Source organism: Pteropus medius, unplaced genomic scaffold, assembly GCF_902729225.1.
Source record: "Pteropus medius unplaced genomic scaffold, Ma_sr-lr_union100, whole genome shotgun sequence".
NCBI lineage: Eukaryota > Metazoa > Chordata > Mammalia > Chiroptera > Pteropodidae > Pteropus > Pteropus medius.
The window spans coordinates 16,803,566-16,829,156 of NW_024354911.1; the positions used below are offsets into that span (position 1 = coordinate 16,803,566).

Sequence of the window (25,591 nt, forward strand, 5' to 3'; positions counted from 1 at the left end):
GGGGGGGGAAAACAAAGGCCAAATGAGGAGCTTCGGCTTTTCTCTCCATGCAGTGGGGAAGGATTGAGGGTCTTTGACTAGAGAGATGCCAGAAGCAGATCCGTTTTTATAAAAAGAGGACCCTGGTGCCACTGCGAAAAATAGACAATAGAGGGCAAGAAGAAAGCAAGACTTCGTGAAGTTAATGGGAATGTGAAATAAAGCCAGAGAAGTGGGAGCAGCAAGGAAGGGATGAAAGGGAGAGGCATTTGAGAGGCTGTATTCATTTGATGATGGTTGACAACATGTAGCAAAGAACGCAGAGGCGAGCTAAGAGGGCTCTCCCAGGCTGGGCTGCTGCATGAAGCAGATCGTAGGCTTAGATGAAGAGACTGGCCAGAAGTCCAGAGGCCAGATGGTGAGGGATACCTCTTTGCCATCCAAGAAGGCTTTTCTCCTTCCTAGAATGCAGAGAAGTGGAGCAACTGACCATCTGTTTTGCCTGCATGGAATGTCAAAATCACTGATTCCCAGACATGGGTCCTCAGCCTAGCAGCTTCAGAAGTCCTCAAGGTCTTTTAAAACAACTTTCAGGCACTTTTCCAGGTGATTCTGATCTGGGAACCCAAAGTGGGGCCCAGAAATCCACATTTTTGTAAAGCTCCTAGGTGATTCTGAGGCACAGCTGGACTTGGGAACTACTGTGGGACTTCACTATTGTGCTGGGAAATGTATACAAAACACAGGTTCAACACATACTTGTGCCAGTGAACACTGATGGCTCTAGGATTATAGGTTTCGATTTCCAGCAGTGTCTCAAATACAATGACCTTCACTGTGAGTGTCTTAGTTTGCCTTCCATCTTCAACTCTAATCCTCAGCAAGCATATCAGGAGATAGGAGAGGTTGCATGCTTGACGAGATACCCTGAACTCCCCAGAAGGACAATGTGCACACTCTTTTCACTCTTGTCCTCAATTGAAATAGAGAGCTTGGCTGTGTCACAGAGACAGCATGAGAAAGTTTTATTTCAGGGTGCCTTCAGTCTTTAGAAAACAAGCTTCGTAATAATACTACCTGTTTTCTGCCAGGCTTGTATAACACTCATAGCTAATATTATTTTTTATTTTACTGCTGTTGTTATTTTTACTTCTCAGAAAAATCATACAGTACAAAGGTAAGGCAGATGTTAAAAAGGTCCCTCTACACACTAGGTTCTGTGCGATTCGGCAAAGTCAGATAACCAGAGCTGGTCCTGAATCTGCTGTCCTCCAGAGCTCCTGTTCTGCTCCTGTGCCATAATGGAGAAGGGCAACATAAAGGCATTTTTCTCTCCTTGTAAAAGAGAAAAAATGGGGGGAGGGGAAATTATTTAAACACACCTCACTCACACTGCAATCACTGCATTGTTTTTCCTGTTGAAACACCCTGTTGGTTTTTAAATCCCTTTAAACCTACCCGGCACCTGTATGGCCTGGATCCAAGAATTATTAGCGAACCTCTCACTTTATATTTAGCCACATAGGAGTTTCTGTGACGGTATCTGGCTCTTGATTCAGTTGAAAATTTCAGAGCTTTCAGAAGTTTTCTTCCATAGAAGCTAGAAGCACGCAATGCTCAGATCTGATTTTTATTATTATTTTTTTTTAATTAAGCAGGGTGTTTCCCCCTTTAGTTCTTTTGCCGGATAAAATAGTATTGTGGCACAACCCCGAATCATTCCTCTGAGAAGGTCTTTCTGAGACATTGACCAAAAGAGAGAGCAGGGGAAGGCTGCCAGCAACTTATGGTATGTGAGATGACCTCTCTGCAGGGCAAGAACTGAGGCCGAAAACATAATGAGAACTTCCCAGCAAATTCATTATAACAAAGTATAATGTGAGCTCACTGGGCACAAAAATAAGCTGAAGGAAAGTGACTCCCACATAAGACCTAATTAAATACTTTGATGTCAGAAAGCAGAGCAGGGAGGGGTGGAAAATCAAATCCAACCAATGCAAAAGACCTAAATTTAAATGAAAAGAAGTAATATTTCCTCTCTCTCTCTCTCTCTCTCTCTCTCTCTCTCTCTCTCTCTCTCTCTCTCTCTCTCTCTCTCTCTCTCTCTCTCTCTTCCTTCTTTCCTCTCTCCCTCTGTCCCCTTTTCTTCCTTTGCCATGAAGGAAGAATAAGATTAAGGAACAATGGGTTGTAAATTCTTCAGCCAATTAGTCCAGTGACTTACTACTGTTTATAATGCACAGAATGTCACAGGCCGTTTTGCGGGCTCCCCAAGTTGGTTTGTTAATAACAGGAAGCTAGCACTTCTCAGTACAGTGGATCAGCTACACGTGAAAATAAATGCGAAAAACCTGGAGGGGAATAGCAGCAGACTGAGAGTAGCCTTGATTTAATTTAACGTGTGGGGGTCCACACACAAATGAGCATTTTAGTAGGCTTCATGGTGGAAGTTGCTGTCATTTGTAAAATATTCTGGCCAATTAGCTAATAGTGTGCTTGGATTTCTCCTGTTTTGATACAGTAATACTAAGTACATTGTGAAGCCCAATTATACAAATCATCCCCATATGCCATACCAGTCTTTCTTTATGAACTGTGTTTATAAATCCTGTGTGAGGAAATGTGTACTTCAGCAATTTAGACCATGTGTAAAAACATAGCCAATGGGATTGTCAAGAAAACAAGTTCCAGCCTAGGAAATCCTAATGCGTTCCGCTGGAATAACAGGAGGGTGCCTCAAGTGCAGTGCTCTGCTTAAGTACATATTGCTTTATAGTGTTTAACTGATTGGGGGGCTTCCGCTTCCCTCTCTGGTATTTTTATTCTTCTTTTCTTTTAGGATCCAACCTTGGAGTTTTGGAGAAAATTTGGGATTGGTCTTCTCTCGGGCACAATAGCTTCAGTCATTAACATCCCTTTTGATGTTGCCAAAAGTAGGATTCAAGGGCCTCAGCCGGTTCCTGGAGAGAGCAAGTACAGAACCTGTTTTAAAACAATGGCAACAGTCTATCAGGAAGAAGGGTAACATTCTTATTTTAATAAACGAGAAAGACTCAAGTATTGTTAAAATCACGGGTGTACTTCCATTTTGATAAGTCATTAAGCCCTCCTAATTGGGTTGTCTGAGAAGCTCTAGAGAATAGATGGCAAACTGCGAGATAACACAATAATGAGATGTTGACAAAATGTTCTTACACCATCAAGAAACGCGAGCCACCACCATACAATATGCTGCATGTTTATCTTAGAATGCTAAGATGAACTTTTTGCTTGTCATTTTGCATAATATGCTATTGCATATAATGTACCCTGTTAACATGTGGGCTGGAGAATCATTGTCTTCTCACTGTAAATCTAATTAAAATGTCACCTAATTATATTCTCCTGGGAAAATTAATCATGAGAGTTCTATGAAAGTACTTTTCTTTTCAAAATTTAAAGTACATGTCTTTTCTGCTGGCCTTTTTTTTTTTTTCCCCTAAGTCTTATTTTTGTCTCTTTACTCTCCTCACCCAGGTCTTATTCTCAAATAAACGAGTAATTTTTAATTACTTTTTATTTAAACTGCATCATATTTCCTTACGTGAAGACTGAGTTTGTGGTCTCTTAAATTTAATTACAAAAGTCATTTTGTCCATATACACAGCTGTCTTGAAAGTAAGACCTGTCTTGAAAGCAGAAACCATCATGCTGATGAAAGTCATATTTCTGATTGGATGAGACCAGCATAGCTTGGGTGAAAAAGAATTGATGAGCTCTTTACTCTTGTCCCTTGCAGAGAATATTTAGCCAGATATTGTCTCGTTTGGGATATATATAATTTCATTTTTTGTTTTTTTATAAATACTGGGTCAGCATCTCAATAAAGCTGAGGTACAACTCCATTTTATTTTCAGAATAAGAATGTTTATCTTTTTCTTCTGCTTATAGGATTTTAGCTTTGTACAAGGGCCTGCTTCCCAAGGTTATGAGGCTTGGACCAGGTAATAATGTTTTTATTACTTATATCCTTCCTCTTTATTGTTCTACTATCTTTTTTTTTTTTCTTGTGTCTATCAGCAACACAATAAAAGTTTATCCCACTGTGAAAGACAGAAACATTGAGGATACGAAGTTGCCTATGAGTATTCAAGATACCAGAGGCATCCATTAGAAATGTTCTACCTTTGTTTATAAGGTAATATTTATGACCTCGCTGGAAGCTGATAGAAGCCAAAGCCCAGCTTAAGTCAATAGGAAAGGATCCACAGCCAGTTAGAGTCTGAGTGAGCACCCACATATTTACATGGTGGCTTCTGGATGAAGGGGAGGATTTTCAGTGTGTGAGGGCCCTGCCCAATAAAATTTTTCCTGGTGCTCCTAGTTCATTCTTGCTCCTGCCCCAACGTCATTTTGAAAAAAAGATAGGGAGGACAACTTGCTTCCACAAACAGCAAGAGCCACTTGTCTTCACAGTCACCTCTGGGGAGTGGTGAAGCCTCAGCCTGGTGCTCACCTTCCTGGCCTCTGTCGGCATGGTGGTGGAGGCTCCTGGCTCTAGGCCTTACCTCAAGACACAAGCCCACAAATAAACTGGCTGCCATTCCCACAGGGAGAGTCAGCTGTCTCTATGTAAATAGATAAGAAAATAACTGCTGCAGATTCAACTGCCTGGGCAAATAGTCTTGGACTATTTGCAACCTGGTGAATAAGTATGGAAGTATGTACTAGACCACACATATTTTTTTTACCAGGCCACACTCACCTACTTAGACATCCTGGTAACCTCTCCTAGAACTTTCCCCTATTAACACCAGGGTTCTCCTCCCCTACCATACTCACACACTTGCACATTTACCTCTAGATCTCAACCCAGTGAACCAGCATTCCTATCAACCTGAGATATAGTCTATAAATTGAAGCTGGTGAACAGTTCACCCTTGTATTTAGAAAACACTCTTTAATTCCCAATCCATCTATCCCAACTTTTTTAGGCATTTAAGCCTGGATTTTGCTTCATATTTGAGATTCAGACCTGCTTTGTTAGTCATTGGCCCATGCATAAAAATGAACCCAATAATAATATTGGTGATTTAATGCAACTCTCTCTGCAAGTATGTGGTGTTTTCCCTTCACCACACAGTAAAAACCTACTAGTTGAACCAGTATTTGAGAAAATTGTAAGACTGTGGCCCTAATCTAGCTTTCTCAGGAGGGGATGGGCCTGCAAAGGGTGGTGACCCAGGAGAGTTTAACTAAAATGGTAATTGACTGGAACCTTAATCCAAAACTCTTTAAATAATCTGACCCCAAGTTTTGTTAGAGGCTTGCAAATGTTTGGTTGGCTTTTTAAATGTTTTTGCATGACGCGTTCTGTGTCACTGTGGTGTTAAATCCAATGAAAAGAGTCGCTGTGAATGTACTGTCCAGGCTAAACAACACTGTTGGATGTACTGTCCAGGCTAAACAACAATAACTGGACATCTCATTCAAAGACCTGGCTTCCTCTCTCATTCCAAACGAGCAAGTCCTAGCAACTACAAAGGAAACAAAGGTAGAGAGAAAGGTAAGGCTTTTGAGTTAAAGATAAGATTTTTTAAAAAAAGAAGAAGAGAGAGAGAAAGAGAGACGGTAAAAAGGAAAAGAAAGGTCAACCTGGAATTTTCATTCTTCGTCCTAGAGGAGCCTCTCATCTTATTTTTTTTTTCCCCACTGATAAATATCTCATCTTATTTTTATAACAGCCTTAGCAGCTATATGTGGCTAATGGTAGGTACCTCCCATGAAAGGAGAATCTTGAAGTCTGTGGTTTAAACTCCAAATATCACTAGGCTGAAAACCAGCCCAATTCCATGTGACCTTGTCTTACATTGTGAACAGTTAATAAAAGAAAATGCATTAATTACATACATATTAATGACCCTCTGTAGTGCATCCCTTCACGTTTGTCAGAGAGCTAAGAGGGCCACAGCAGCTGAAGGGAGTCTCATAGAATATCTACATGGGTTAAAACTGAAAATTACAGGCAGATAATTATCTTTGGTATAAGGTCACACAAACGTGTGACCTGTAGATTTTTTTTAAGTGTATAACAAAAAACTAAAATCAAAATCAAGTTCTATTTTTTTCCATCACAAGTCAGTCTCTCGTTCATGTAGCCAAATCTTCTCTAAGTTGTGCTGAGGATATTTGTTCACATTTTGATTTTGTGATATTTTTCACACGGGCATGAAAGGATAGAGATTATCTTAAAGGATATGTGCTATTTACTGTATCAGACAGAACACAAAATCATCCACATACAAATGCTCTCCTGATGTCTAGGTATTCAGCAGGCTCAGTGCCTGTTTTCCTGTATCATATTCTATTTGACATATTACGTAGCAAGCCTCTTTACAGCCAGTTATATAACTCTTCTCTTCTAAGACAATGGTGGTCTTATGACACCCTATCCCCACTACCAAATTTTCAAGTGCAATCCATATATGTCCTAAGCAGATAAAAGGAATGAAAGCAAAAGAAGGTTGAAAGCTAGTTTAGTTTTGCAATACAGATTTTTTAAATAGTCATAAGCTATTTTTCACAATGCAATTTTGAAAACTGTAAGAGAAAAACCAGACTCATTCATCAAGTACCATCTCAGAGATTTTCTTCTTGAATGCAACTACCACAATGCTAATTATGGACAGAAAAAAATAAATCCTTTGCCTACATACGAAGAATCTAAAGGTTTCTGTTCTTGGGAAAGCCACATGCCTTTACATGACTAAATGTCTATATTTATTTACTTTTAAAAATTAAACGTGCCTGAAAAAGAATCTGATGAGAAATGATGAAAGTTACAGAAACTCTAAAGGGAAAAATGTATTTGGAGACTCAAGATGGTCTTGATTTTGCTCTGAGAATTTTCCACAATAGTTTCATATCTATGTATTGGAGCTCCAGAAATGATTCTGAGGAGCCCCTGCCCAATAGGGTACATGAGACTTCATGGATTCAGACACCCAGTGGGAAAGACAACACTACCACACAAGCTTTACAGTAACAGCCAGCTCTTTCCTTTTCTAGGTGGTGCGGTGATGCTGCTGGTTTATGAATATACCTATTCATGGCTTCAGGAGAACTGGTGATTGTCTCTGAAGTGTTTTTTCTCCTTGAGATAATGGATATTTGCTATACAGTACCTTGAGAAGGCAAGACTATCAATCATCTAAGCCAATACAATTATAAATTATAATTGTACAATTATATACAATTATAAAGGGGAAAACATTCGAAGAACAAAATTTATTTTGATGCTTCAAAAATTATCTCTAGACTATTCGAGACTATAGTTTTGGCCATATCCATAAAACTGTGAGAAGAAACATAGTTTGAAGCAATGAGGTATGTAAACTGAATATTAAAAAATAGCCTAAGAATCAGCTGTATTTCTTTATAAGTTTCTAATAAATTTATAAAAGCAATATCAATTTCGTGACCTATGTTCTTCTTACATTGCTTCACAATGAAAATCCAATGTGTCGATAATCATTTTTTCCCAAGAGGTCAAGAAATGCTTAAAGAAAAAAAAAATTAAGCCAAAATTTAAAGTTTTTATAAGGAATTAAACTTTTCCGTAAATAGTATTTAAAAGTCACAAGGAAAATATTTTTAAAGTGCACAAAAATGGCCTTTCACAATGTTGACTTATGTGCACAAAAATGGCCTTTTACAAAGTTGACTTATGTAAATTTCTTGGTTTTCTTTAGTAATAATACACATCTCAGCTATATTTTTCTAAATCTACTTTATATTTTGCACTGTTGTTTAAAGCAGATCATATTTGAAATGATATTTGAAGTCCTTTATGATGAAAACATGAAGTTATATTAAACTACATTCCTTCACATAGTTCCCTATGAAAACAAGTTTCATTGCTGAAATATATTCATGTGAAATCACAAATTGGAACCAATCCGTTGGCCCATTTGTGCTGTCTGTATTTGCATGCAAATACTTTTGTTCAGAACTCTTACCTATGCCATTCTTAAAAAGAGTGTTTAGAGTAAAAGTATATTTCCAGGTTATTAATTACAAGTGACAGCTTCAGATGTGAAGTCTGCTATTTGCAGTGTTAAAATATGTATTATGCAGGGGAAAATGTTTCAAAATAGAAGTACATTCTTAGCATTTCCAAAGATTCCTGTATTAACATGCACTCCAAAAAATATCTCCTTGGCCTTGATATAACCAAACTTGATTTTATATCTGCATCCAGAATGATGCTACTTCAGTAGCTAAAGTCAACAAAAATACCTGCACGTTCTAGATGACACCTGTTCTTAACTACTAATATGAGATCTTTCTACCGTGAGGCTATGTCACTAAAGCATTTTTAGAATAAAAAATAAAAGATAACATGGTAAGTATTACTTTTTATTAATTTAGAGCATTTGAAGTATAAAAATAAAGGCTTTTTGACATACTGTATATACATATACAGCCTTCAGTTGTACATCCTTTCCAACGTGTTTGATTTATAGTTCAACCCAGTATTCAATAAGAGGGTCATTAAAAGTAGGAAAAAGCAAGAGAAATAAGAATGTGTCTGTTGTACAACTGCATTTTATCCTTGCAGGTAATACTCTTGCATCCTGTGAGAGAGAGCATTGCCCACATAGAGGCCATGAAATTGAACCTTTAACCTCTCCATGTGGATGGGATGGAAAAGGATCTCTGAAGAGTGCATTTTCCAGTTTAAAAACAACACTTTTACCCCCTAAGAAACAGAGGAAATATGTCAACATTAACCAATAATAATAATGTTTAAAAATCAAACAAACCTAACCCCATATCCCATCCCATTTTCCTTCTCTATTTTTAAAAGTAGCTTTAAACCATAATTTGCTTTGAATAGCAAATTGTATCTGGGGTTTCTATTGTCTTTTTAAATTTACTTCATATGAGTTCATTGTTGCTAAGAAAAGACCTAGCGGGAGGTGGGGCGGTGAGAAAAGGAAAAAAAGAAAACTGTATCATTAATATTAAATTTTTAAAAATACAAGAACCAGAAAAAATTATAAATAGCACAATAACAAGAGATTTCTTAATTTAGATAAAGAAAATAACATTTAGTTGTGTTTCCATAAAAACGACTGATTTTTTTTTAAAGACTCCTAATAGCCACCTCAAAACATCTGATAAGGAATCATTCTGTACCTTATGTCAGTTTTTCTGGACGGCAGGAGAGTCCCTGTACAGTATGGTTTTAAAGTTTCCACCCAAATATTGGACTAGTATCTTTGTTCTATTCAGTTTATAGTCTATTTTCTCACCAGACTGAGAACTCCAGATGTCAACAGGAGTTTTACAAGATCAAAGGAAGACTATGGCCCTGAGAGTTCATCTGCTGCTTCTGCTTATTCTTCTCCCGAAGTTATAATCCTCTGTTTGTAGCACTGAATTTCAGTTGCTTTGGAAATAAACGCAGTTCAAAGCTCTCTATAGGATATCTGCTGCTTGAAAAAAGCAATTCCTCGAACATAACTTGTATGTCAGAAATCTGCGTACTGTTTACATCCTAGTGATTTGAAAACCTAGCTAATCTAGCCATCTGAGTTTTAAATGAAGCCATGAAACCAATGTGACGGAACTGGATTGCCATGTAGTCTGTGCACAGCACAGATAGGAAGAAATCAAAATCACCGACGAATGCATCTTTAACATCCATATCTAGTGATGTGCCTTTTCAGTTATTGCACAGAATTAATACCCCAAAACTCCAATATATTAATTTTCCAATAGATGGATTGTACGAATGTTTTAAAAACGTATTTTCAAGCCTATATTGCCAAGCAGGAAGAACTTTCTAAACAGAAGAGATAAAAACTGTAGAATTTTGTCCAAGAAAATCGTTTTAAAATACAACACATAATCACACGCTCACACACACATATACCCCACAGCTCTATTATTAACATTAAAATTGGTCTAGAAAGATTTATCAGTTAAACTGTGTCCTGTAACTCCAGAAATGAATAAAGGGAATTTTTAAAAATTAAATAGCATTTGTATTTCTAATACCACCACCAGTTTACCTACATGTGAAACATGCTTCTGTACAACAATGTAAACTTCACAGCAAGCCATTTTTACATTCATTAGCGCAGAATTTTCCATATTCTTTAAATCACAACATAATTTTGGGCTGAGATTGCGGAACACACAGGTAAGCCAACAATAACAGTACAATTTAGTTTCACAGTGGTTTTCTTAACATAAAGTTCATTTTAAGTGTCTTTGCAAAGCGTTTCACATTAAACTTAAGTTTCTAAGTGACTTCCTTTAGCGCCTTCTTGTTCATATATGTTCCACCCTCTTGTCTTTATATGTTTGGCATGTGTGTTGTTTGATTAGAATACAAAATGGGAGACTGGCTTGTTTTATGTTTTTTTGGATTCTCTGCTGTAGAAAGAAAGGGTCCTTCATGAGATGTTGAAGCCTTCACTGCACACACAGAATCTGGGGCAAGTCCAGGTCCAGGAGCCCGAGCAGCCCACCACCAAACAGAGACAAAGATATTGCCAGAAAGTCATCTTTGCAAAAAGAAAGAAAAAATAAAGGGGTGGCGGAGGGGAGTATCCCGTGGAATGAAAACACAAATGTACCATCCAACATCCATATTTACAAACTAATAGAAAATATAAACATTATCGTATTTGGAACCAAGTCAAAACACCAGGAAGAGCTAAATTCAGATATTGCTTGTGTTATACATATATTCTCCAACAAAATAGGTCATCTCTTAAAAATAAACAAAAGATCACTCAAACAGATCGATTATTGATTGGTTTCCTAATGATGAATTAAAGCTTATTGGTCACCTTATTTGATTAGAGGGTATAACATAACTTTTTTTCTATATGTATTTTCCTTTATTAATTTTGCAAAATCTCAACAATTGCACGTTTCAAAAGTTTAGGCTGATTTAGAATAAATATACACATGTGGTTTTACCAAAGACTAATTTTAAAAGTTCCTTAAGCCCTTTGAGGGGTGCAGGTTTCTTCACTACATTAAAACAGTGTGTGGGCAACACAAATGTCTCTCATTCAGTCCTTAATATTGCTTTTGTTTTTAAATCCTAAAGTCATGTCAGGTTTTCTGTGAGAGAGAAGGATGGCAAGAAATATTTAAGTGTCATCGGCACAAAAGATGTGAGTCCGTAAAGCCAGCTCTCCAGGCAGAAGGGTTGAAGGGCAGGAGGGGCGGGATCCAAGACCAGGGAACAGGGGGAGGGTGTGCTGACAGGGGGAACCCCGGTGAAGCTGTTGCAGATGGAACTTCCCATCAGAGTGCAGAAGCTGTGACAGAGTGACTACCTTCTCTGGCTGCCTGCATTCCCTTGAACGCCAGCGATGCGGGAATGTCACAGTTGTGGGGGGAAAGTGGGGTACCGCTGGCATGTTGCCACCCATGTCCAGCAACATAACCAGAAGGAGCAGCACTGTAGGTCATGTAAGGCGACACTTGGGCTGGGGTAGGATAAGGAGCCATGGTGGATGCTGATACAAAACTGCTCACAGCTGGGAGACCATTTGGTGCCTAAGAGGAGTAGGAAAAAAGAAGAGGTGAAAATAATCACATTACAGTAGTTGACATTTCATGGGTTCTTAGAAGGAGACTGTAAGTTCTGAGTAGTAGCAGCTAACAATATTGACTCTACTTTCTGATTCTTTTTTAGATTTGACCTTAATTATATTTTAAATGCATTGACAGTCTTGCTTCTTAAACGAACAATGCCAAAAGACAAGATATTCTTTCCACAAAGCTTTTGAGAAGGCTACAACCAGAAAATTCACAGTATTTGCTTTGCTATTTGGTACTATAGAAAGGCAAAGTAGGGTGAGGAAAGAATTAATGGTGGTTAAATACTCTTAGAATCTGTTCAGCCCTCCATATGCCTTTGTCAGCCTTCCCCCATACTTCGGTTTTGTTTGGCTCTTTTGTTGAGGCATTTGCGAAGGGCCTGGTTGGTGCAGCTTTCATTTCCAGTAACGAAGGGCACAGAGTGTGCGCTGTCAGTTTAGAAACTCAAAATGAGCATGACCTTTGTTAAATAAAACATGGGCCATATTTTAAAACATCACGAGTTGTAAATAAATGCCTATTGGACAAAGGAGTGCAAAATTAGGCAGTTGTCTTGTAAGCATTCTTAAATGAAGATTGGGACTATTTTATCAAAAAGGAAATTGGCTATGGAAATACAAAAGAACTGTATATGTGTGGTTTTGAAATTAGAAAATTGGCTTGCAAAGTTTTGGGGCCCTGTGATGTGAAGTTTTAAAAGCCACAAGGATAAAGCTCTTGAACTGAATTTAAATGTAAAATCTTAGTTTGCAAACAAAATGCAGCAGTCTGGCAGGCAAGTCTGACTAGAAACCCGTACTCTTGGCATCCAATTACTGTTGGTGTTGTTACTATTAACGACACTAAAAACAGCCTGATTTTTGATTCTGGCATGAACACTCTGCATCCTTCTTCAAGTAACTTAATTTTCCTCCTTCAATTTCTACATTATTTAGAAATAAAGAGTAAGTCCTGTTTTTCTGATAGTGATGTGAATGAATTAACATGTCAACATATTTCCTAGTGAAAGTAAAATGCAAATAATAGTTATTAGTAAAATTGATTTAATCCTTAGAGGTAAGTAAAGCAGACATGTTAATTAACACTTTTCCAATTCAACTGCAACATAGGAATTGTCTTCTAATTTAAATCATTTGTTGATTATTTTCATTGATGGGGTCCTCAGAAATGATTTTCTCAATTTATAGTAATACTTGGAGTAGAGTATATACATGAGTGACTTAACACTTCTCTGGCTTTCTGACAAAATAAGAATAAAAGTAGAGGGGTTAACTTGTGTCCTTGGTCTGTAATAACATACACCGCATATTCTGTTTGTCAAGTTCCCATCCTTGGAAAACTGGGAAAAGGGAAAGGAAACTAAGGCTTCCTGAGTATGTCCAATGTCCTGGTACCAAGAAATAGCCAACATATTTTACGAAATAATGAGAATTGATAAATTGCAGCTCATTATAAACTACTGGGTTTATAATAATTACAAGATAATCTATAAGTACTACAACAGAATGTTCAATTAAAATTAAAATGTATTACAAGGGTCCCAAAGGGCAATACTGTATTTTTTAACAAAGAAATCATTGCATATCACATTTGAATATAAATGAAATCTTATCTTCTTTTCATAGACAAGAATACAGGTAAAGGAATTTAGCCATTCACCCCAGGCCAATTGGTAAGTCAGTGGTCTTGTGTTAAGAGAAGTTATCATCCCTGTCTAATGCAGGATCCTCTGTAGCAAAACATTTTCTACTTTTGCTGGACAATTTAAAAAGACACAATTTAATCTCAAACCACAACATCTTTTGAGATAACATCTGGTAAAAAGGTTCTTTCTTCTTCTAGAACCCTATTCTCATTGCTAGATCCTCATTCTGTTTTCCTGGAAAAAAAAATTCCTTCTTTCTGAGAATAACTCATTTGAGAATGGCTCAAGGGAGACACTTTAAGGCTTTCAGCAGATAAGTATGAAGATAGCTATCAAATTGCAGAAGAAATCTAGCATTGCATAGAGATTATAATTCTGATCATGTTTAGTTAGGATTTTTCCCAATAAACTATGAGAAATTAGTTTGGAAAGGAATTGTTACAATTCAGTTATAGAAAGGCCTGCATTTGGCTTCTTCTATTCTAGCATTAATATTTTATCCTATTGATGCCAATGTGTGCCACGAATCATATATTAAAATGTTAGGATTAAAATGTTAAGGTTAAATCACTTTTAAAATAATGAAAAACTTTGGTCAACATTTTGCAAATACATAAGGTTACACTATTTAATATTATAAATGACAGAAACACCATTCTAGTTAGCAGGAAAAAAATATATTGGTGAGTTCTCATTTTCATCACAGCTAAATTTTTCCTACTTGTTCTGTTTTCTTTGTATTTTTCTATCACCCAAAATTACGGTTCTCACTGAAATACTTGCTTTGTCATTTTCCCTTTCCTCTTCTTACACCCTTTCCTTGAAACCACTGCTCCTTGGTGTGCCCCTTTATTTGAGACTCCTCAGGTGTTTTATTGCAGTGTCCTCAATCCCCTTACATGCACCCACTTCTTTTTTGCCCAGAGACGCTCCCCCTGAGAAACCAGGCTGGGTGAAGCTCTCATTTTAGATGCTGTTCCTAGGATTTAGAGGAAGGTAGAATATGAGATTCAGGCCCACATTCTCTTCAGGTGCCTTACGTATTCTATGACTACATTTGTTTGTCAAACGTAAAAACACTACTAATTTTTTCCATGTTTTTCCAATTTCTCAAACTTAAGATGCTAAACTTGCTTTTATGTTATTATTCCTCTTAGGATTAAATATTTCAAAATTCTCTAAAATCTGTGATATATTTAGAATAATTTTAGTGATGTAGTCTCCTCTATTACAGACAGGAAGGGTAAGAAGGGAAGCTTGGGGAAGTTTGACCTCCTCGTCTTGTACAAAAAGGCAAGAGGAGGCTAAAGTGTTTGCTTTAAAAAAAAAAAGAAAGAAAAAAGAAGAAAAATAGCTCTCAGCTTTCCCTTAGGTTAAGTAAGTTATGACCCAGATTTGGAGTGAAAAGTTTTGTCTTAATTTTTCATTTTCCTTTTAAGTTCAGATTTAGAAATTTATGGGGGGAAATGGTATAAGCAAGATGAGAGAGCAAACAACATACTTTAAAATGTACCTGCTACCTTCACTATTAATTTGTTCTAGTGACCCAATAAACACATCAATTTTCTCACTATTAATTTTGAAATATGTCATTAGTAAAAGATATAAATTTCTACTAAGTAAAGTAATTGTTATTTATTAAGCAATTACTGAAGGAGTAAAATTTTCCACCGCAAAGGAAAACAACTACAGGTAGCATTGATGTTTGTTTATTCTTTCCAATAAAAGAGTACATGAATTAAACTTCCCAAATCTGTTTAATGTTTTCAGTGAAGGGCATGTAATTAATCTGAAAAGGTAGTTAGGCTGAGTAGAGACTACCAAATGTACACCATAAATATAGTGGAAGCAAACATGCTAAATTACTCTTATTTAATTGGATTATAAATATGATTTATAAATCAACCAACATATGGAATCCCCAGGGAAGGGTAAACAAATTTTCCAAATGAAACCCCAGCAATGGGCGTGTAATGGAAATCTCATTTTTGAAAATGATTTTACCTAAAGATTCCATTAATAAGACCTCAATCCATCAACCCCTTTTTTATGTGGATCTTCCTTGAAAGCCACGAGAGAATCTGTACAAGGGTCCTCCCTGAAGCGAACTATCTACTATCTAATTTTGAGAATGAGATTTACTAATACAAAGTAAAATAGACCAAATTGCATATCTTGAAAAAAATAAGCCACTTGCTTTGTTGAATATTTTTAGAAAAAGATTTTATTCCATTGACATTAAAGGAAATAGTCCAGAAAAATACATGAGATGCAATGTAGTCTAGTTAGAGTTATCACAAGAATAAATGAAAGCATGAGTTTTCATTTCACTTGTTCTAAAAAGTTAGAAATATAGATTTGCCAGTTTTTAAGAATATGTTTTTAAATGAATATGTTGAGAAGCTGTATGGCAGAAAGCTAGATTGTAAACAGTTTGAGAAAAGGGATTTGCCTTAATCATCTCCTATCTCCACAAAACAGGACACCTTAAAGGTGTTTCATAATCATTTATATACTTATGTTAGTGCAGCCTTTTGAAAGCAAAAGATTTGATACTCTTGCTTTAAAAAAAAAAAAAGACATCCTTTATTACAAAACAAGCATTACACTTTAAGTAAGCAAAATGAATAAAGCTGTTGAAAAAAGTAAATAAAAGTTCTAACCTAGCCATTTCATTAGTTGATTTATGGTCGTTCCATTTATTCCCACCCCCAAGAAAATGGAAATGCATTAGTAGCCAAACACTTACAACCATGAAAAAACTGGTATGACAACTGTCTGGCAATTAGAGGTTACAGACTATTCTTCAAATTCTGGTCATTGTCTACTCAACATTTTCTCTCTTGAAGAAAATGCAAATAGCAGTGCCAAGTCCTCTACCCACAATCTTTCATACACTCATCAATTCTACCTGGTCCTCCCCTTATGATAAAGTGAGTTTACCTTGGCTTTATAACTAAATAGATTAAGCCACAAATAGAGATGTGCTTCACCTAGAATTTCATCCTCAAAATATAACGTAAGCAAGAAAATGGTTTGGATCTAAACATAAACAGGATTTTCTCTCTTTTTTGTGAAATCATTTTTCTGACTGTTGTTCTACCCTTCTTAATTCATTATGCAATGACTTAGTAAAACAGATCTGATCAAACGAAATGACAGTTGTAAATATGGTTTCAATATTAATCCAAAATTATGCTTAGTTATCACATTGGGGATCCAAATGTCTCTAGGTAATGCAAAGCTCTTATTTAAATTTCTTTTTTCTAAGTTTTATGTTTCCAAATGTTATTAAAATTGATGTAGACTTAAAAATTTTTAATCACTTTTTTGTATTTTATATTGCACCTTACTGATACATAATCATTAATTTTGTTTTTAAACACTAATAGTTAAAAGCTAAACAAGTCAAAGAATGTTTTTCATAACAGATAACACTGTGAATTTCAAAGACTATACTGGCATTTGTCTAAGATTGCATTCTTTACAAAATTATAATTTAACATAAAATTAACTTCATTCAATATTAAGAAAATCCAGCGCAACTTCATTTAATTTTTCACAAAAACAGTATGTCTACAAGGACAGCCAGTTTTTAAAATAATGCACTAGAAAATTATATTTGGTATTCTGAAATACTACATTTCAAATACAATATACAAAAACTAATGCTTCATAAGACTTTCAGATTAATTTATGTCTCCAAATTCAACTATTTTCACACGTCTGAACTTTTTCTTAAGTTCAAGTATTTATAGACTTCATTTCTGACATTTGAATTTGTATAATGTATATCAAACTTGCTGTATGAGTTAATAAACACTATCCCAAAATGAAGTTACTCAAAGTTTATAAACCTACCAGATACTTTAGAGTACCAAATATACAATATTTTTTTTCTAAGAAAGTATGCTCAATTGTAGAAAATTTTTCAAAATCTGTACAACTGTTATAAACTTTAAATAAAATGAGGCATTGATTCACTAAGTACCATGTAAAAGGGTAGTTATATCCCAACCCATGATTCTCTGTTTTTTTACCCTGCGATTACATTCGATAGAGGTTTTATGCTTTCAACATAAGAAAACCAGCCGTTAGGAACCAAAGAATATTATTGCCATTCGGAATTAGATGAGATTAGAGAGTTCTAACCTAATATAAAATGTGGGTGAAAAAAGCCAAAATAAATAAATATTCTTCTCCTATTCTCAGAGGTAGACAGTAAGAATTTCTGAATAGCACTATAAAATATCAATTATGGTGTAACAGTAACGTGTAAAACAAGTTTGAATATTCTATTCTAATGTTTCAAAACAAAAGATAGGCATGTGTGTAACATATATGCATACGATTCTAATTACTAGCAATTGGGCATCTTTCTTTGCATTTTACACTGAAAATGGAAACTAGATTATGGTACTCAATTCTACCTACAATCAGTTGTCAATTCAGCCTCTTTGGAAATTTTACAGGTGTCTTCTGGGAAAAGATTATGCTCCTGTGATTCTGAACTTTCAATTTCCTTCTTTATATACTAAAATAAAACTGGAACCACATAATATTGCACTATTTAATAACAACCATGAGTGCCCTGAAAGTATTATGTGTTAAAATTTTGAGAATATTTTTGCCAAAGATTTCAAATTTTGTTTATAATACGAATAGATATATATATATAACAAATATATATATATATATAATATACCTTACCTTTGCATGTTTATGAGCAAGTATTAAATGTGTAATTTTACCCCCAAGGACATCAATGTCTGAATTCCAAATGTGCTTACGAAATGACATAGCCTAAATTTATATGTCTACAAAAACATACATTCAGCATTAAGCACTATTTTGATCAATGTAATAGAGTAACCATTGATTTAATTGTGCTTAGAAACTTTTCCAGTTTTGAAATTTTACATCATTTGAATTATCTTACTATATGGCAATGCAGAAGATGAGCATATTGTAATTGAGAACTTTCCAAATGTAAGTTTGACATAAATAACTTTCTTGTGGAAAAAAGTTAACTTGTTCTCTTAAGTATTTAGAATAATTATTTAAGTTACTTGCTTTTATAAATTTGATAATTTAGTGATTTAATATTTGGTGTATAAAATGTAATCAATTTTCAGTGCTCGGAATATACAGAATAGATTATTTGAAACTATTCTATTTTTATTTTTTAAATTGATGGGTTTAGTTTTGTATGTGTAAGTTAATCATTTCTAAACAAGTTTATATGCTAGAGCTATAATTCAAGAAAGATAAAAAATCAATCGTTTTTTGATTATGACATTGCTTTTTATATAAACGGGGTTCATCAACTATATGTGAGAATTAGAGACTATTTTTCAACTCTATACTTTACTATGTTATTCTAAGAAATGATGACCTAATGAAAATTAGGTCATCCTATTGTTTGTAACAAAATACCTTGATGCTCTTTGGCTATTAGTTCTCTGAACAAAGTATATTCTGACAAAAAAAAAAATTGTTTGTAAGTCAACCTCTAACTGCCACTTACAACCACAGTTAATATTTAATGAATGCTTACTATGGTGCCACATGGTTGCATTATCTCATTGAATCTTCACTAAGTCTCTTGAGGTTGAGACTATTATTTCCCCCATTTTACAGATGAAGAAATGAAGGCTCTAAAATAACTTTCTTAAATGGTGGTGGTGCTAGAAGATCAGAGCTCTGAACCATTGTACATACTGTCTCTTCTTAGAGGCCCTTTTGTAAAAGAAAGTTACAAACTTTCTTATAATTTCTCGCTGGCATTCTTAACAGTAGAAACAGACTTAGGAAGGGGACTTTCTTTCTTGCTATTTTCTGTGATATTTATCAGGGGAGAGCTACTAATATGTATCTGATTTTAATAAAATAAGAGAAGAAAGAGGAAATTGAAATGGTTTAGAGAAAATAACAAGTAGGATTTTTTTCTCAAGTAAATAAAACTAAAGTTCCATTTTACATAAAAAGCTGGCTTTTACAGTTAAGAAAACATTGAAAGTTTGAAGACTTCAAAAGAATAAAATGAAAATGGGTATTTTGAGTCTTTGCGATTGGAATTTGGTATTAAGAAACTTGCGAACCTACCTAGCTCTGCTCAAAGAAACCCTATGATGCTTTAAGAGCCCCCGTTTTTGTTTTTGTTTTTTGGGTTTTTTTTTGTTTTGTTTTGGTTTGGTTTGGTTTTTTTGAGAGAGAGAGAGCGAGAGAGCTTTGGCTTTGAATTCCTGATTCTAGCGTGGTGATGAATTTAGACTCAAAACTCTTGGGCTTTTGTTGTTGTGGTTACTTAATCTTTCTCATGAAAAAAGAAAAGAAAGAAAGAAAGAAAGAAACGCGGTGCCTTAATTTTTCTTTAGGAGAGTCGAGGGAGGGACAGAGGGGAAAAAATTAAACGGTCCACAGCCAGTCCGTATAATTTGAGGTTTTTCTCACTAAGCTCCCTTGGGAGGTTACGACATGACCTTTAATCGGGAAATGGCAATTTTATTAAGTTTATCTGTTTGCCCTCCTCTCACTACCGCTGGACAAACCTCGCTTGTTTGCTTGCGGGGAGCCACAGCGCGCGCAGGGTCCGAGCGTGGGCACCCGCAGCCTCAGGCCGCGACCTCTGGCGTGCGCTCGGCGGGCGTGGAGACCCGTCGCCAGGCCTTTCGGAAGCGCAGTCCTCGGGGAACCCAGCCCGGCATAAAGGGCTTCCAAACAGGCCCCCGAGGCGCTTCCAGGGCTGCCCCAAGCCCCGGGGCCCCTGGCGGGGGTCAAGGCCTCAACTCCGCTCGCGAAGGTCGGGGCCTCTGTCCTGCCCGGGTCAACCCGGGATGGGGCCAGTGCAGCGACGGGAGGTCGGCCTGGGCTTCCCCTCCGTCGAGGCTCAGAAAGCGACACGGGTCCTCCATCACCGAAACCCCGCCGCCACGCGGCCCACCGGCGGGTCCCTCGCTTCCTCACCTGCCCGTACTTGGCTTCTTGCTCCAAGGCTCCCTTGTCCAGCCCGTTCACCGCGTGCGGGGCGGAGGCTGGGAAGTTGTTGCGGCCCAGGCTGCTCCACTCCTCCACCTTGGGGCTGTGGTACGGGGAGCTGTCGCTCACGCCTGGGGAGGAGGAGAAGGCTTCAGGCTGGAGGTCTAAACCGTGCGCCCCTGCCTGAGACGCGACCCGAACCCGCGACCAGCGAGCGCTAGGGCTCCGACCTCCGTCCCCTGCCCTCCGCCTTCAGGGGCACCCGGCGCAGGCGCGGCCTCTCCAGCTTCCAGCCCAGCGCCGGGTGAAATCTACTCCCCTCGGAGTAGGCCTCTCCCAGGTCTCTTACCCACGCCTGCGGGAAGACTTTTTACTTTTTTCTTTCTTTCTCTCTCTATTTTTTTTTTTTTTTTAACAACGGCCTTTGATTTCCTTCTCCCCTACTCGCTCCCCTGGAGAAACGAGTGGAAGGATCCTGAGTGTTTTGCCAAAATTTTCCCAAATCAGGGAAAGAATCCGGGAAGGTGGATGTGCTGTTCTCCCAGTCCTGACCCAGCGTCGACTTGGAGTTGACAAAAGTCTGGGACTGGTGCGGATCGAAGAGGGAGAGAGGAGTGTCCTGGCCTAACCTGGACCCCTGTGCTGCTGCGCAGACACATCCAGTGAAGTGCTCCCTAGGCTGTTAGGTACCTAGTAGTTATGTCAATAGATGGAACAAAAGACCTGCAAAATTCTTTGCAAACAAATAACTAAATGCTACCCACAATACACATGCAAAATATATGTGCATAGGATTCTGCCTTGTGTGTGCATATCTTGTGTGTGACCAACCTCGATGCTCTCTCTATACATTAAATATGTGAGCTTACGTGCATATGACTCAAAAAATAAATACTACAGTTACTATTGTAAATGTCCGTGGTAAGATTATAGAGAGGGAATTATTTTGTTTTTATATAAAAGTTTAAGAAAATGAAAACAGAACTGAGTGTTTTGAAAAAGTAGTAAAGCCATCAATTATCCTTTATGTTCTTACTAGAGATGCAAAGAAAATTATATTGTGTGAACTGATTACCACAATACCTAGGGGTGTGCATACTAAATCATTGGTATCTTTAAGTAACCAAGTGCGGTTTTAAAGAAAAGATGTTTGAAGACTATGAGCAGTGTGTTTTTGTCTCTGGGATCTATGGTTGGAGGACCAAAGTTTGACAAAGCCACTACAACTTGATTTTAAACACATCCATCTGACACAGTGCTTGGAAGCAGTGATCATTTTATGGAAATGATCACTTATAGAACTAATCATTTTATAGTCACACGTTTATCAGAAAACAGGTTGTTTAAGCTGGCATCCAGAATCAATAACATCTAGAATAAGGAGTTACTCCTCTCCGTAATTCAATAGTTTTCCAACTGACATTTGGTCTGATTGTAGGATCCCTAGGGAAGAAAAGTTTTCTTTTCAACCCTGTCAGTCTTCTTTCACTATTCTTCCCCCTCTCCAAAGAATTATATTGTGTTCCAGTTTGCATCAGGAAATTGTATTTTTGGCCCAGAACTGCCAGTCTCTCTTGGCCTTTCTGGACAAAAGGCAATCGGTGGGCACAAGCCTAAAGTTATCTTAAGAAATTGAGATCCCCCGGCGAGGCCCCATTTCTGCTGATCTCACACTTTCCCATGAACAGGGGCTTCCTTTAAATGTCAGTAAGGTCAGTTTATCCTATAAATCAAGGGCAAACTCTCTCCAACTAAAGCTCCAACCAGCTCCGAATAGGACAAAAGTGAACTCTTAGATCTTGTAAATTCACAATCAGAGAACAAGAAGATGAGAAATTTGGGCTCTGCTTTAATTACTTAAAAAGATAATTGTGACAATGTGATGGTAACCAAGAAAGGCAGGAAATAATTAAAGGAACGATCCCCTTCCCCTTTCCTATTTAAGTTTTCCTCTTTGCCTTTTAAACTTTTAGCTGAGAAATTAAGAAGATAGGCTCTTTATCTCTGCAACATTTAAATTCTGCATCTAGGGCATTTTGACTTTCTTTTTCTCACTACTGAGAAACAAGTTTACCCCGTTTTGGTTTTGTTTAAACAACGCAGTAAAAGAAAACAAGCTTGGGTCTTGAAGAAACCCGTAGGAACAGGAGGACTCGGGGAATCGTTCTGACCTAGCAGAAAAGACACCTAGGACACTGCAAGGTCAAGGGTGAGAGAGGAAAGAAACAGTGGGGTGGCACTATTAAAAACGTACAGGGACTAGATGTTCACTCGCATTCCCAGGCACGGAGGGACCCTAAACGGAAGAGGCAGGCGCGGAGAAAACGGGAAAGAACAGAAGACAGCAAGGGAATCGCCAAGCATTTAGTCTCCAACACAACGCTGGTTGGTGCTGCTTCCTAACGTATATAGTGAAGTCTGTTAAGGTAAAAGAAGGAGGGAGGAGAGGGAAATAAAGCAGAAAGTTATTCCCAGAATGAGCAATGCAGTAACTTGCAAGTTACTAGTAGTAACTTCAGGACCTCCGTTTCCGAGGAAAATGAAGTGAAGCATAAGAACGAAACCAATTAGGTGACATTTGAACTTCCTGCCTGAGCAAATTTGGCCTGATTGCCAGAATCCAAGAATACTGCAATTTCCACAGGGTGCCCGATTCCTCGCGGCCGCGTCTGATCCCAAAACAGGCTGCCCGCAGCGGTGTCTGCAGCCTGCAGCCCCAAGCCTGCTCGGGCCTCCCGGGTTGCGCCCCAAGTCCAGCCCCGGCCGCGCTCCCCAAGTGAGCGAACCGGTCTGAGGCAGCCCCAGCGTGAGAGGCGGGGGAGGGTGGAAAATGCGAACCATGTGTTGGGGATGGGGAGAATGTGTTGGGTCTGGTAGTTTGAGATGAGGCAGGAGACTGTGTGTGGCAAGGAAACGAAGGGCATGAATTTCAAGTTAATGAGATCAGGACACCCCCTGGGAGGACTCCTTACATTTCTAAAGGAAAAAGCCCCAGGTGGTGGGATAGACGCGGGCGGAGGCCGCAGATAGATACACAGGCGAGGGTGGGAAGGGAGGCTCTGCATATCCACACAGCAGCCGTTGAGCCCTTACCTTGGTCGGTGATGGAGCGAATGCCCAGGATGTCAGTGACAGAGTGGGAGGAGGGCCAGGTGCGCGGCATGGCCACCGAACCAGGGATGGCAGGCACCCCGGGAGGCGTGGGTACCTTAGCGGCGGCCGCGGTGATGGGGCTGGGGTATGAGTAGATGTGGTTATAGGGCAGAGCGGGCTGCGGCGCGGGCTGGTGCTGCTTGTATGAGTCGTAATGGCCCTGTTGGGCCAAGTTGCCGATCTTATTGCGCAGGATGCGGCTGATGGAACTCACGGAGGGTACGTTGTACTTGTCACACACGCCGTCCGCCAGTAGGCGGTCCCGGATCTCCCAGGCGAAGATGCCGGGGTCCCTCTGCTTGTAGGTCCGGATATGCTTCACCACGGTGGGGGTGGTGACCCGAGGCTTGCTGCCCCCGATGGCTCCTGGCAAGATAGAGCCTGTCTCGTTGTAGCGCGCCAGGATCTTGCTGACGCAGCCGTGAGAGACCCGTAGCTGGCGGCTGATGTCACACGGTCGGATGCCCAGTTGGGCCAGTTCCACGATGCGAAGCCGGATGGCGTTGGGCAGCGGCCGCCCGTTCACGAATACTCCTCCCAACTGGTTCACCTCCCCAAAGGCTGGTTCTGCAAAACAAACACACGGCGCGCGAGGACGCGCACCCTCAGTTTGGGACAGCCGCCTGCCGCTCGGCCTCCGCGCGCGTCAGGGGGCAGGACGGATGCAATCGTTCCGTACTAAAGGCCAGGGGTTTCTCCAAACTATACGGTCCCGAGCATTGTCGAACGGCCCCAAACCACCGCGGAAGAGTCAGACCCCCGCCCTCATTCCAGTGGTGCCTGGGAGACGCGGGGCCGCTCCGAGTGTTCAAAAGTCTCGGAAGCAGGAGGGGAAACCGGCTCCTACTCGGCTAACTCCGTACTAAAGTCCTTGGGCCGCTCCTGCTTGATCCCCTGCGCTCCGCCTGGGGACCTGCGCAATTAGACAAGGTCTAGGGGAAACTACAGGGTTAATTTTCTCCTGTTTTGTTTGCTTGTGTGCCTGGATGTGAAACAAAACTTGGTCCGCCACTGGGGCTGCGGGGCTCGCTAATGCCACCGCTCCCTTCTCTTAAAATCCTAAAATGGCATCAACAGCAATCCAGTAGCCAGCGTTTAAACTGAACTGCTGTGAGCCTCTGACCCTTAGCGTGTTCCTACAAGTTGTAGGAACAGGAGAAAAGTCAATAAGAAGAGTGTGAGCGCTCAAAGGTGCGCGCCCTCGCGCTCTCTCCCTCCCTCTCTAGCCCGCTGGCTCCCTCCCTCCCTTCCCGGCTCTGACAGTGTCCCCCGCTGCCACTCACCCATTGCTCCGAGCAGCACAACAACCGGGCCCCAGTTCCGCGCTCCCAGAAAGAAACTTTTCTCACGGCCTCAGTGGCCCAGCCTGTCGATGCCCTGGGCCGTGGGTGCCTCTGCTTTTTCCCGAGAAGAGGCGGCGAGAGTGCAAAAGGAAAGAGTAAAAGGAAGTCTGTGCCCCGATGAAAGAGGCTTGAGTTCTGCATTTCAATCCAAGCAGCAACGTGGGCTGGGCTGAGCGGGGCCGGGCAGCTCTGTCTATCACTCACTAGAGACACGCCCCCCAAAGAGGAGGGTCCGAGGGCAAGCTGCGTGGTGATTGGTGTTGGCCGGTGAGCGACAGTGCGGTCCGGGAAAGTCCTTCCGCTGTCTCTTTCGAGCTGGCTCCGCACCTGGGTGACTAAATACAATGAAAATGGGTGTTTGACACCTTCCGAGGAACAACGCAAACAGACAGCAAAGTCAGGCTGATAAAAATGCTGAATAAGCAAATGAAAGCGTTTGGTCTCAGTATGAGAAACTGGAAGAGGGGAGGGGATGAGACTTATTCGGGAGACAGATGGACGTCTCAGAATTGTTACCGGCCGAATCTACCTTACCTATGCCTATGCCAAGTGGTGAGAGCACAGGTGTGAGAAGAAAGGCCCATCGAAGAGACAAGGAGATTGAGAGGAGACGGAGCCAGAGGTGGAGGCCACTGTTACCACCAGGTGGAGATCCCTCCTCCATCCCCGCGACTAGTTCCCCATAGCAGTCTCTAGTGGGTTCATCCAGCAGCGCGGGGACAAACCTTAGCCATGCAGGCTCCAGGCAGAGCTGCGAGGTGTGCAGAGAATGTAACCACTTGCAGCTAAAGCTAGCGCACAGCCAAAGCTGACCGATTGCCTCTACGCTGGGCATTCTAGGCGGAGGCCAGAATGCTGGTCCGCTGGTTCTCGGTACTAACAC

The 25,591-nt window shown here is 39.5% G+C and overlaps 2 protein-coding genes across 5 annotated transcripts in view; one reads left to right on the forward strand and one right to left on the reverse strand.

Moving 5' to 3' along the window:
• SLC25A21 (solute carrier family 25 member 21) overlaps positions 1-7,424 on the forward strand; it is a 445,505-nt gene extending 438,081 nt beyond the window's left edge. For all 4 annotated transcript variants that reach the window (XM_039856524.1, XM_039856525.1, XM_039856522.1 and 1 more), the window contains 3 exons: positions 2,819-3,000; positions 3,910-3,962; positions 7,027-7,424. In XM_039856524.1, coding sequence (XP_039712458.1) covers positions 2,819-3,000; positions 3,910-3,962; positions 7,027-7,088 — 297 coding nt within the window. In that variant the 3' untranslated portion in view covers positions 7,089-7,424. The remainder of the gene's footprint in view (positions 1-2,818; positions 3,001-3,909; positions 3,963-7,026) is intronic.
• A 948-nt stretch (positions 7,425-8,372) lies between these two features.
• Positions 8,373-24,917, reverse strand: PAX9 (paired box 9). The gene is made up of 4 exons (XM_039856521.1): positions 24,649-24,917; positions 23,306-23,932; positions 20,201-20,343; positions 8,373-11,544 (listed from the first exon to the last, which is right to left on the reverse strand). Exons 1-4 carry the CDS (start codon positions 24,650-24,652, stop codon positions 11,290-11,292), a joined length of 1,029 nt encoding a protein of 342 aa, XP_039712455.1. The 5' UTR covers positions 24,653-24,917; the 3' UTR covers positions 8,373-11,289.
• Between the last annotated feature and the right edge of the window lie 674 nt (positions 24,918-25,591).